This window comes from Electrona antarctica, assembly GCF_951216825.1.
Source record: "Electrona antarctica genome assembly, chromosome: 10".
NCBI classification, from domain to species: Eukaryota; Metazoa; Chordata; class Actinopteri; order Myctophiformes; family Myctophidae; genus Electrona; species Electrona antarctica.
Window position 1 is genome coordinate 47,111,461 of NC_136791.1, and position 13,904 is coordinate 47,125,364.

Consider the following 13,904-nt stretch of genomic DNA (forward strand, 5'->3'; position numbering starts at 1 on the left):
TTGCTTGGGGCAGTTGGATTTAACTTGACAAAGAATAATGAGGTTATCGATTGGGCTACAACGAAATAAGCAGTCTTCAACACCTCCAAAAGTCTCTTGGGAGAGAGGGAACAGCCAAGTGCAACATCCTCAGAAATGTGGCCAGGGAAAATGCAGCTCATTGATTTTCGATAGATTATTCCATTAGAGCTCTAATGTAGTGTGTTGTGGGACACACACCATCCCTCTAGTTGATTAGAAAATAAGCAATCAAGTAGCTTCGCTAAAACTGTGAGTGGAGGGTAAAGTGGTATAGTGCATTAAGATCTTCAAGTGGCACCAAAGATAAAGACAACAGTCTACAGTGTCTTTTACCTTTGGGTTGATGATAGTGATAGTTTTTCTTTTCTTTTCTTTTTTTTCTTTTTTTTAAAGTTTCCATGTACTGTAGCTTGTTCTGCTTTCTGTAAGTGCTCCTTGAAGTATCTCTAGACTATTACATTTAGAACAATAGCAATTCCTTTAACCAACTTTACATATTTATTTTAAAGGTTTACTTTGTTCTTCTATTTGACAGCTGACATAGCTCAGCATGTATGTTTACAACTTGCCTCTCCAGCATGGGTCCAAGCTACTGAAATATATTTAACCATGACATTGTCTGGGTGAAATTGTACATACAATATACAGTGATATTACAGTAAACATGCATTTTGGACTATTATGCAATAGGAAAATATTGCTGATACTGTATTTGTAAAAACAGCAAAAATTACAGTCTTGTAGTAGAGGAATTTGGGGGGTACAAAATCAAATTGGATACGTTGAAAACTTTCATATAAACCTGTACAGCCTGAAAAAAAAGAAAAAGGAAAAGAAATCCATGCACTGCATTTCATCTTTGCTAAATGTAAAGTGTAAAGCCTGATTTATTCTTTGCCGTAGGCCGGTGTTGTGCACATCTAGATTAGATAGTCATGTGCTCGCCCACGTGTTAAAAAGCACAGGCCTGAAGACTTTTTCCCAATTCCTTAAACTGTGAAATATAACACTTCACTACAGCACTATGGCTTTGTAAATGATGGACTTGTACAGTACCTTCCTTGAGCTCAAATGAAGCTTCTCTGACTTCATTACTTAGGTGACCACGGCGGGACGAACCACCTACTATGTGTCCTACATGAGAGAATCATTCAAAGGGATGAAATTGCCTAAATATTGTCTGCCCAAGGTAAGTGCCGAGGTCAAATATAGACTCTACTGCTATTACAGTATAATACAGTTCAAACCAAATGCAAGAATAAGAAAGCAGAGAATAAAATAAAATTACCCGCACACCCTCTGCACTTGCACAATAGGGACAATTTAATTTAAGCAACGTTTCGGTCAAATAGACTTCAGGCCATTTTTTGATGAAGATCTATTTGACCGAAACGTTGCTTAAATAAAATTGTCCCTATTGTGCAAGTGCAGATGGCGTGCAAGTAATTTTATTTTATTCTCTACGTTTGATCCCTGCCTAGTGTCTACGCACTCGTCTCTGAGCCCATCAGGTGTGCATACTGTAGTAAGACTTTGTTTCCTAAGAATGAGAATGAAGAACCAATAACAGAAGATTTGTCAGGACTTGAAAATAGTTTAGGACAACTAAGAATTTACAGTAGTCGAATCGACTGGTAGTCGACTATCTAGGCAACTAGAGTAGGAAAAACTTTACATGATTCATAGAGATTGGTAGTCGAATTCGACTCCCTTGATCGATTAGTCGACTATTTGACTAATCGAGGTTAGGCCTTCAAAATAGCATATTTTCAAGCTCACAATGTGTCACAAAGCTTGTATTTCGGGTATTTCTGAATAGCCGGAAAATAAAATGTGTTTAACCCATTTTGGGGCGGAAACCCCTTTTGGTGTTTTAAACATTATGTTATAATTTAGCTATTGAAAAATAGCAGATCTACAAGCTCATAGCGCGCCACCGAGTGGCGCGCTACGAGCTTGTAGGTCTGCTATTTTTGAAAAATCGTGAAAATATTTATTTCAGAAAACTGGAGGATTTAGAAGATTTGTTTTAAATTTCGAGGTCAGGCCTAAATGTGTTTAAACTGTTCTGCATTTGGCTGGGGGACTCCCTGGAACCTCCTCAATGACCTCTGGGAGGTCCCCATGCCCCACGTTGTGAAACCACTGCTTTGTTATGTTATACCATTTAGGCCGGACGTCGAATAAAAAAAAAAAGTTCGCTCTGAAAGAATATATACCTATTCAAAGATTTGTGCCACATTTTTACGATTTTTCAAAAATAGCAGATCTACAAGCTCATAGCGCGCCACTCGGTGGCGCGCTATGAGCTTGTAGAACTGCTATTTTTCAATAGCTAAAGTATAACAGAATGCTTGAAACACCAAAAGGGGTTTCCGCCCAAAATGGGTTATATGGAAATGCCACTGTTGTTGCTATTATTCATACAGTACTTGTTGCTCTCTTCCTTTCTCTCTCTTCGTTTCCTGTTGTCTCTCTCTCTTTGTTTTGTACACGGCTAACAGGACATGCATATCATCAGCACTGATGAGAAGCAGGTATTAGCGGCGGTGCAGGAGTGGAATCAGAACAACACGTACAGTCTTTATATCTCAGACTCCCCTGGGGTTTACTTCACGCTCTCGCTGGAGAACCTGAGAACCAGCAGAGGACCAGCAGGAAACCTACTGGTGGACTTTTATAAGGTACACTGAAACATCGTGAGGGTTCAGTGGCGTGCACAGATAGACACTAGGGGGTGGCACCTCCTGCCCTTTTGGCAATATGCCCTTTTGAAGGAAAAAAAAAAAAAAAACATTTTTCTTTTTCTTTTTTTTTGTACACTGTACAGTCTGTGGACCATGGTGACATTATTGACAATTATTGATAAAAAAGCTTCTAGTATATTATTTAGGCCCCAAAATCTATAAATCTCACACTATTAAGGCAACCGGCCGGTTCCACTCGCTGCACAAGGTGCCCTTTTTTTCACTTGAGCACCTGCCCCTCTAAATGTCTGTGCACGCCACTGTGAGGGTTAATTTCACTCAGTGTAAAAAGCAGTGGTTCCCAAACTTTTTCGTGTCAAGGACCCCCAAATGAACATTTATTAGGCCACGGACCCCCCATTTGAAAACATATGCCAGGGACCCCGATAAGGGAGGATTTTTACGGCTCTAGCAGTGATTCCGAAACACATTAATTTCATGGACCCCCCAGTTTCACACGCATTATGCTACGGACCCCCGATTTAATGGCATTTCTATCTCTGGTACCCCAATTTATATTGTAAAACCACTGTTAATTTAACTCTGAGAGTGTACAAATGGAACCAAATGGACCCGTTAGGGTCCATTTGGTTCTATTTGTACACTCTCTGAGTTACAGACCCATAAGGGTCCATTTGGTTGCAAATTATCATTTAGCTGGGTCCCCCCTGGAACTCCCTCAAGTACCCCTGGGGGTCCCCGGACCCCACTTTTGGAACCACTGGTAAAAAGGACCCGGTCCATGTTTTTTTTTTTCTTCTCTTTTTTTACAGAATTCAATTAACTCCATTACAGCACAAAGCACACTTGACGTCTGACTAAAACACTGCTTTCATTATAGCCGGTTGGCCCGTAATGGTCCTTATACATCACAATCACATACTTATATAACACTTGAAGTTTTACATTTCAGTTCTGCTCTCTGACTATTATCGCCCCATTTCCAGATTGAAGGGATAAACGGCATGTATCTAGCCAACAAACTGGTGGATCATCAAATCAAGACATTCATCACGTACAACAAGGGACAGACATGGGCCCTGTTGCCAGCTCCCACGACTGATGTGGCCGGAAATAGCCTTCACTGCGTTCTGGTGAGCACGAGTCATTGGGCTGGAATGAAACGTATACATGGGAAATGAAGCTTCTGACACATATCATTCATCAAATAATTCAGTCCCATCGGCCGTGCTTTGGAGATATTCCTTGATTGAGAAACGCATTTGCACAAGGCCAGGTGCGCTGCTGGCTTTAAGCATCCATTTGCCTCTGTACTTTCATTAACGGCTGAGGAAACTCCTGAGGCTATACGAGTGTTATTTGAAAGTTGGTTGCGTGCGTTCGTGTGTGTGGCCTGGAGTGTTGTCACGTTTGGTTTCAAGGGATCAGACAATCCATTAACCCCTGCGATTTCAATTTATTATCTGCATTACTGAAGGCACCTTGCATAATGAATGCTTAGATTATGCAGGATTCCAGTAAATAGCCTATGTTGTTACACGTCAGATGCTGTGTGTAGGCTGTGTACTTGATCCAGTGTGTTCTTTAAACCATTTTGACTGGGAACGATTCTATAAATGTCTTCTAAATCCTGACAGTTTTCTGAAAAAGTTATGTTTCTATGTCAGTCGTTCTTCGATTTTTCAAAAAATAGCAGACCTACAAGCTCGTAGCGCGCCACTCGGTGGCGCGCTATGAGCTTGTAGATCTGCTATTTTTCAATAGCTAAAGCATAACATAATGCTTAGCCTTACACCAAAAGGCGTTCCCGCCCAAAATGGGTTAAGGAACTGCTAGTACAGAGAAATATGTGCAGTAATTGATGTGGCTCTGCTAATATTAGGCTACAAGGTTTTGTCAGGGCCAATATACTGTAGCCCACTACCCCCCTCTTGGCAGTTTGAAAGCTCCTTATTGATGTTTTACAAGGTACTTGATACCGAGAGATGAGTCACAATGATTTGAATCCATTTTGCCAGATTTATCAATGCATCTTCAGGGAATTTTAATTACATGCCTTGTTTGCTTTAGAATGAAACGGTTCAAATGCCCTCCTTGTCCTCTCAGCCGTTTTCATTTTGCGATGCAGAGGAGATGAGGGAGGAAAGCATCTTTGATTTCTAAATGGTCTCTGAAATTGGTGGCAGTTTTCGCTCAAACGGGAAATGAGTTTGAAGGCAGAGCCAATTATAATTGCATCTGTTAACCCATTTTGAGCGGGAACCCCTTTTGGTGGTTACATACATTATGTTATAATTTAGCTATTGATAAATAGCAGATCTACAAGCTCATAGCGCGCCACCGAGTGGCGCGCTATGAACTTGTAGGTCTGCTATTTTTGAAAAATCGTTAAAATGTGCCTCAAATCTTTCAGAAAATTGTCATAATTTAGAAAACCTTTTTTTTTTTACGTCAGGCCTGAATTGGTTAAGATCGGTCTGACTCACATTGTTTCAACTTGTTGCTTGATTGGAATCTATTGTGTTGTTGACAGCCATTTTGTTCACTACATCTACATCTGGAGATGTCAGAGAACCCCTACACATCCGGACGCATCTCCAGCAAAAACTCTGTGCCGGGGATCATCGTGGCTACAGGTACTGAGAGGACAATGACAGACTTTGTTTGTATAGATAATACTAATTAAGAGAAATAATGAGTGACAGTGAGTGATGAAGCACATCAATTTGAGACTTTGATAAACAGCTTTGCATCTCCAGAACCTTTTCATGGTCACTCAGGCAATAGCAGTGATGCAAACACTTGAAACACAATCACCTAAGTTGCAAAGTTAATTTGACCTCTACACATGTGGTACATTTTGAGTGACATGATTGGGAACATAATATCCTCTAGACAGGAGACGCACACATTCAGGTAATGACCGTCAATTTTGTGCAGCATACAGTACTGTAGTGTAGGCTTATTATAGATTTTTTTCAGGTCCCAAAGTGGGGTCCGGGGACCCCTAGGGGTACTTGAGGGAGTTCCAGGGGGTACCTAGCTCAATTAGAGATAGTTAGGAACCAAATGGACCCTTATGGGTCTGTAACTCAGAGTGTACAAATGGAACCAAATGGACCCGAAATTAACAGTGGTTTTACAATATAAATTGGGGTACCAGAGATAGAAATGCCATTACATCGGGGGTCCGTAGCATAATGCGTGTGAAACTGAGGTCTTCTTCTTCTGTCGTATGTCCTTAGACCTTCAGCTCCGTTGCAGCAAGCCAGTCCAGTGTGTCATTGTCTAGGTCAATTAGCCCACGATCACCATTCGGTGGCCGGTATATAGGGCAGCTGGTCAGCACGTGTTCCACAGTCTGTGATGGATCCCCACATTCTCAGTGGGCACTGTCTGTGAGACCCCACTTCTGCATAGATGCACCAAAGCGTCCCACACCCGTCCTCAGGCGGTTGAGGGTTGTCCACTCCTTGCAGGGGAGGTGCTGGCCAGGAACATCTGTGGGATCCTCTATGTAGTGGTGAAGCCTGGAAGGATCTGCTGCCTTCCACTGGTCCCTCCATCTTGCCTTCACCCAGGAAGCCTTGGAGGTGTTGTGCCGGGACGCATGCGTCTCAAGTCCCGGCGGGACTTGAAATTAATATCGGAATCACTGCTAGAGCCGTAAAACTCCTCCCTTATCGGGGTCACTGTTTTCAAAAGGGGGGTCCGTGGCCTAATAAATGTTGATTTGGGGGTCCTTGACGCGAAAAGGTTTTGGAACCACTGTGCTAATGCACCAAAAAAAGATATAATATACAAAATACACAAGTTGTTATTTTCGTACCCAGGAAATGTTGGAAGAGAGCTGTCTTCCACCAACCTTGGGATGTTTATAACATCTGACGCGGGGAATAGCTGGAGACAGGTGAGACTTGGCTTCATTAACATTTAACAGCAGATGTGCATTCATATTGAATGTGCGCTGTGCAGCAAATGTGTCTGATGTTTCCGGTGTGTTTGTGTGTGCAGATCTTCGAGGAGGAGCACAACATTTGGTTTCTTGACAACGGAGGTGCTTTGTTGGCCGTCTTACATGCAACAGCACCTCTACGACACTTATGGTACGTATACAGCAGCATCCCCGTAGCTGATACCGTAATTAGGTGTGCAAAACATCGCAGTGAACTTGTAGTTTGCAAATTGCCTGGAGACAATATATGTCTCTCCCATTTGCTAGTTTTGCGAGCTGTTTCTGCATACATTCCCCTCTTTATGGTGCTTTTTGAAATGCTGATGGAATACGCTTGCATGAGTACCGTACCAGCACAGCGGCCTCTCTCGCCACATCAAAACTGAATAACTTTCAGCGGAAAAATGCGCCGGTTCCTGGATTGTTCTGTCATTTTTGTGTTTTTGAGTGCTTTTATGCAAATGAGCAAGTGGAGATGGTTGGAGAGTGCTGTTGGATGAGACTCGGAAAGTTTCACAATGCATCACTAATTCACTATCAAAAGTGTTTAAGATTTTTACACTCTAGTGGTTAAATTTCCACTCAGGATTTTCCTGTGTAAATAATGTTTCGTGATGAAAAGTGTCTGATTAAGGTAATTCACTTTAACTTAAAGGACAACTTTTTTTGTTTGTTTTTTTGTTTTAGGTTGTTATTAGAGAAATTAAAAGATGAGTATTATTTTTTTATTTCATTTGCTGCTTTCTTTCGTTTTAGTGACTTTAGCTCTTTTTGACAGGGGGGCAGGGGCATTCGTTCAGGATCTACTGAATGTGAATAGAAGGGGGATATTAGGGGGATGCCATACTGAGTGTTGTATGTCAGTTTGTCACCTCCTGTAATTTCCTGGTGTCTAGTAAGACTATAGTAAGTAACAATAAAGAAATCACAGTACATTTTGTAAAAAAAATGACATATTTAGCCACTTGTTCGAATGCCCCCGCCCCCCCTGTCAAAATAGATAAAATCGTTAAAACAAAGTTGTCCTTTAACTTAACTTAATGCTGAACTCTGTCATTGCATTTCCTAATGGGGATTTGAACCGGGGTCGGCCAAGCAAGCACTGACATTTTAACCACTGATCCAATAGCGCACGCCTGCTACTCACTCTTTAGGCAGTACCACTTGTCAACCAGTAGTGGTCCTACCAGACCACAGGATCTACCTGTACATTTCTGAGTAAGAGCAGGAGAACAAATATCACCACAGTTGTGTGTTAGTTATATTGTGTCAGTGGTGGAAAGTAACTAAGTACATTTACTCAAGCACTGTATTTAAAGGAGCATTCAGTGATTTGGGTGATTTGGAAAAAACCACGGTCTGCCCCGGGAACAAGATGTGCACATGCACGCACTACAGTGGGGGGACACGCAACAGGCCAACAGCACGCACACCAAAGCCCGCCCCCGCTCGATCATGATTGGTGGAAGGCCCCTCTCTATTCTGATTGGATGAAGGCTGGACCACCTAGTAGCCAAAAACGAAACCTATGGGTTTTTTTACCCCAGGGATTAATTGGGCACACTCTATAGTAGGGAGGATTATCACAACAAAACAAAAAAAGAAGTGATATTTGAATTAAGTGAAATCACTGAATATATAACCTTCAAGTACACTTTTTTTTTGTTCCTAGTAACTTTGTAGATTTTGATTATTAGTTGCTTTGCGGTGCGTTGAGAGCTTGTAGATCTGCTATTTTCAAAGGATTCTTTATACGTTATGTCACCTTCTGCATAATGAGTAGTTTTACTTTTTGTACTTTAAGTATATTCTACTTTTACTCAAGTAAATTTTGAATACCGAATTTTGAATACTTGTACTTGTAACAGTCTATTTCTACTATTTGATAATTCCCCCCCCACACACACACTGGTCTGGTCTTTAACTAACTAATGAAGCCCTCCGTGTTCTTTCCTAAGCATTGACGGTAATGTGTCTGTTGATGTGGTACAGGATCAGTCTAGATGAGGGTAAGAAATGGGACCGCCACAGCTTCTCCCTGGCCCCTTTGTATGTGGACGGAGTTTTAATGGAGCCGGAGACAGAGAACCACATCATCACGTAAGTACAGAACAGAAGGAAGCACACAGTCCAGGAGGAGTATAGCTAAGACACAGCCATATAAAGCCAGAGAAGCGAGGTGAATTGTTCCTTAACAAAACAAATGTTTGTTTCCTTTCTGGCTCTGTTTGGTCCCATATGAACGAGATGAGCTCAAACTCCCCGTCAGGCTAAATGCTTCTGTAAACAACAAAGCACACATTCTGAGTCACGGGGCCTACCCTTAACACTGTTTCTTTACAGTTTAATGCACCACATCCCTACATTATGGTTCATAAATCTCGCATTTTTTTCGGATCTCTCCTCCAGTTTCTTTGGACACTTCAGCCATCGGTCAGAGTGGCAGCTCATCAAGATAGACTACAAAGGCATCTTCAGTAGGAGATGCATGGATGGAGATTACCAGACATGGCACTTACACAACAAGGTAGCAGACATGTTGAGCCCTATTGATTTATTGTTACCATCCATGCTTGTGTGCGCACAGTAACTTATTCTTTCTGGACCCCAGGAAGAATAGTCTCCACTACGGTGTAGACTAATGGAAATCCTTAATAAACTAAACTAAACTTTCGGTCTTCCTTTTTGTTACCTTGACTAAATTACGTGACTAAATTTGATCGAGGGACTGCCATTGGATTTTTTTGAATTTTCGTTTTTTCATATCATTTGAAAGCAGGGAATCTTAGCTTCAAATTGACATATTGGTTGTTCAGTTTGACCCACCAGTTTTGGAGATATGGCTTATAGAGTAATGTCTTGCAGAAAACAGCAAGTTGAGAAAACAGGCTTGAAAGGTTCACTTCTGTGGTCTCTAACATTACACCTAGCTACATGTTTAAGCATTTATTTCATATTTACATGTCGATTTCAGCTCTGACACTTATTCCAGACATGCTCTAGTATGTGAAGAGTCTGCCTGTGATATTAACTCATTAAAAAAAAAAAAAAAAAGTTTTTCTCCTCTGGTGAAAAGCTGGATTTTGCGCGATGGCAGTCTCTCAGTCAAATGTGGTCACTTATGTTTGTCTCTCTTTATATCCTCCTGTCTTGCTGTGTTACTTGCAAGGGCGAGCCATGTGTTATGGGCGAGAAGCAGATCTATATGAAGCGCAGACCAGGCAACCGCTGTATGCTAACCCAGGACTACTCGCGGATATATTCTTCAGAGCCGTGCCTCTGCAGATCCTATGATTTTGAATGGTAATGGCACCTTCCCATGGCCTTCGTACCAAAGGAATGTCCCAGATTCCAACCAACCATAAGTTGACCATTCATTTCATGGCCATTATGTTTACTGTGTTGATAATGTGCATGCATTCCCTTAATTATATTTTGATTATATATTTCCATAATGCTAATTTTCATGTTAGAATTCAACGAATACTTAAAGGGGCATTCCACTCATTTTCAACATTTTACTATGTCATTAATATACCTTAGAGCTGTGTAGAAATAATTAAAAAAAAGTCCCTCTATTCTGTGTTTCCTAGAACTGGAGGTCTGAAAAAAAATCATTAACATGGTGAATCACATTTTGATGATGTCATCAAGATGTGATTCACCATGTTAATGATTTTTTTGTTAATAATTTTTCTAGGAAACACAGAATGGGGGGGACTTTTTTATTGTTTCCACACAACACCTCTAAGGTATATTAATGACATGGTAAAATGTTGAAAATGAGTGGTATTCCCCTTCAATGATGTGGTAAATTCATTTTAAATGCCTTTTATCCAGTTGTCTCAAATGTTGTTTGATCCTGCTTGTCACACAACTGCGTCTTGCATGTATATGTGACCAGGTCTAGCAAAATGGTCCTCATCTCGCCTATAATGAAAAGGCAGAAAATCTAAAATAAACTTGATTCTTTTTTTTGTGATTTTCGTTTTTTTTCATATTAACACAGTTTGAATGTTGAAGAAGGTTTTCATTCCAACAGATTATTGATTTGGGCAAATTAAATGTATACATTTATAAGTCAAAGTAGGCTAGCCAGCTCTAGGGGATTTTCTCAGCTTTGGGTAAAACGGCACAATCATTTTAAAATGGTCATATCTCCTTCAAATATTTTCCAATTTCATTGAATGATACATCATATGAAAGCTTACATTCTGTACTTTAATAATCTGTAAAAAACTGAAAAATTACTCTGGTCGAGATGAGGGTCTATTTGCCAGACCCGGTCACATATGTGTCACTGTCTTAAAAAAAATGGTCATAGGTTTGGGTCTGTGAACCATTTTTTTCCTGACTACAAAAAACTGCTGACATTGAGATTCCAACTTCCCATAAGCACCTGTGATATCATTTTATGCGCTCCCTTGTATCGGCAGTGATTATGGGTACGAGCGGCAGGCGGATACAAAGTGCGCCGCTGCTTTTTGGTTTAACCCAAATGGAGCTGCTAAAAGCTGCGGCGCCAGTCAAAGCTTCCTCAACAGCACCGGGTAAGTGGAACCCAAATCAACTGCACACACAGTAAAATGCACAGTGATCATTTAACTCCAAAGACTCTTCAAATGGAACCAAATGGCTATATGGTCCATTTGGTTCCATTTGTAACACTCCTTTTACTGTAAAACAATGTTGTTCCAGTTACCAGTCAGGCACAGCAGGGTCCTGAGGTAAAATTATTTTCATTTACAATTTAGGCATTTAGCAGACGCTCTTAACCCATTCAGGCCAGTTTTCTGAAATAAATATTTTCACGATTTAAAAAAAATAGCAGACCTACAAGCTCGTAGCGCGCCACTCGGTGGCGTGCTATGAGCTTGTAGATCTGCTATTTTTCAATAGCTAAATTACAACATAATGTTTAAAACACCAAAATGGGTGTAATCCAGAGTGATTTATGTCCTGTAAGTCACTTTTGGTAGGCAAAAACAACACACGGTAATACATGCAAATGCATAAAAATATAGTCATCTAGGACAATATGTAAACCAAGAACCTACCATTAGTCTAACACTAGAATATCTGTATACTGTATGTTCATGCAATAAGATTACTATACATGTTGTAAAATATAAGGCACATGAATAAAGTTACACACATCCTCCTCAGTATTTGACATTTGTCCTCTGAGATTTTGGAACAGTGAGGCTTACACTGTCGTTATGGGCAGTGGTGGAAAGTAACTAAGTACATTTTTTAGGTATTTGTACTTTACTTGAGTATTTCCAATTTCCAATACTTTTACTTCTACTCCACTACATCTCGGATTCAAATATTGTACTTTTAATAGTTACTATAGTTACTTTGTACATTTTGATTATCCTTACAAAACACTTCAGCCCTATACACATTTTGGCCATTTGAAAATAGCGGATCTACAAGCTCATTTGAAACTTGAAATGGGACATTCTGCATAGTGATTACTTTTACTGTTGGTACTTCAAGTACATTTTGATGCCAATACTTTTGAACTTTCACTCAAGTAAATTTTAAATTCCGAACTTTTACTTGTAACAGAGTATTTCTACATTGCAGAATTGATACTTTAAAGGACCACTTCACCACTTTTCAACCTATCTTCATATAATAGGTCCTCACTAATAATCATGATAAAAATAAATTCTACTCAGTCTGTGTCTCATAGGAGGGCTGTGGGCAGTTTAGAAACCGTCCTCCAGTGACATCATAATTAGGCCGATTTTTTTTAAACAATATTTTTTTTCTACAAAAATGTTTAGATTTTCATTATCGTGAGAACGATGGCTTCCATTTCCCCATCGATGATGTCACTGGAGGACGGTTTCTGAACTGCCCACAGACCTCCTATGAGACGCAGACAGAGTAGGAAAAAAATTGCGCAATTTCTTCATGATTATTAGTGAGGACCTATTATATGAAGATAGGTTGAAAAGTGGTGAAGTGGTCCTTTAACTTCAGTAAAACATTTGAGTACTTTTCCCCACTGCTGGTTATGGGGTGATGTAGGTATAGGAAGGTGTTGTCCAACAACTGCAAAGAGGGAGGGAAGAACCTGTACTCTCCCAGGAGACAGACTTGTCGCCCCAGACCGCCCCGAGGCCTCCGCCTGTCAACGGGCCAGGGAGAGCTCAGCGCCATGGTTGGGAGCAATGCCACATTCCTGATCTATCTGGACGATGTGAGTCATACAACAATGTGGCTTCATTGTGGACATTATTATTAATATTGTTTCATAACCCATTTTGACCTGAGATCAGATTCTAAAAATGTCTTCTACATCCTGACAGTTTTCTGAAAAAGCTATGTTTCTATGTCAGTCGTTCTTCGATTTTTCAAAAATAGCAGACCTACAAGCTCGTAGCGCGCCACTCGGTGGCGCGCTATGAGCTTGTAGATCTGCTATTTTTCAATAGCTAAAGCATAACATAATGCTAACACTTGAACTTTCAACTTTATTGAGAGGATGGCCCCTTGAGATGTCGCATCTCGTTTTAGAGGGGGTCCTATACATAAAAAATCACACCCGTGTGAACTGAGTGGTGTAAGGTTTTATATAGCATGATCAGCTGTGGTCTGACGTAATGTCTGACGTAACGAAATAAGGTAAGGTATTATGTAGCCTGATCAGCTCTGATCTGACGTAATGAAATCACACCCGGATGTGATTTCACAACTGGCCTTTTCTGTGCAGAGAAAATGACCATGGTTGCTACGGTCATCCAGTTCACCCGGGTGTGATTTAATTACGTCAGAAATTATTTTGAACATAGCAACCATGCTCATTTTTTTCTGCACACAAAAGCCAGTTGTAGGAGTGGTTTACACCACTCAAAAATACAACATTACAGCAGTGCAAGTACACAGTACTACAGACACATTGGTGCAACATAACACAGAGTACAAACACACAGGACATACACATACAGGTACAGTTAGCTTGCTCCCCTTCTCCCACCCCACCCCTGACCCCCAACTCATTTATATATGAAAATAGAGAAAAACAGTATTATAACCTGTGTCGAAGAAGTAAACATGTGAGTAAGTAGTATTAGAAGCATGAACAGGTTGTTTGGAAAAGGGGTTCCCGCCCAAAATGGGATAAAGGTGATATGTGTTTTTGTTCACGCGTGACTTGTTCTTGTGCGGCATACTGTAGCAGATGACAAGATGTCCCCAGAATTTGA

At 40.6% G+C, this 13,904-nt stretch overlaps 1 protein-coding gene across 1 annotated transcript in view; it reads left to right on the plus strand.

Moving 5' to 3' along the window:
* Positions 1–13,904, plus strand: part of sorcs3b (sortilin related VPS10 domain containing receptor 3b) — a gene marked incomplete at its 5' end in the record, with an annotated part of 88,597 nt that overhangs the window by 53,819 nt on the left and 20,874 nt on the right. The window contains 11 exons of the mRNA XM_079511957.1: positions 1,121–1,210; positions 2,526–2,705; positions 3,716–3,862; positions 5,263–5,365; positions 6,563–6,639; positions 6,744–6,835; positions 8,677–8,784; positions 9,094–9,211; positions 9,854–9,987; positions 11,121–11,234; positions 12,727–12,898. Of these exons, the coding sequence (XP_079368083.1) occupies positions 1,121–1,210; positions 2,526–2,705; positions 3,716–3,862; positions 5,263–5,365; positions 6,563–6,639; positions 6,744–6,835; positions 8,677–8,784; positions 9,094–9,211; positions 9,854–9,987; positions 11,121–11,234; positions 12,727–12,898 (1,335 nt within the window). The remainder of the gene's footprint in view (positions 1–1,120; positions 1,211–2,525; positions 2,706–3,715; positions 3,863–5,262; positions 5,366–6,562; positions 6,640–6,743; positions 6,836–8,676; positions 8,785–9,093; positions 9,212–9,853; positions 9,988–11,120; positions 11,235–12,726; positions 12,899–13,904) is intronic.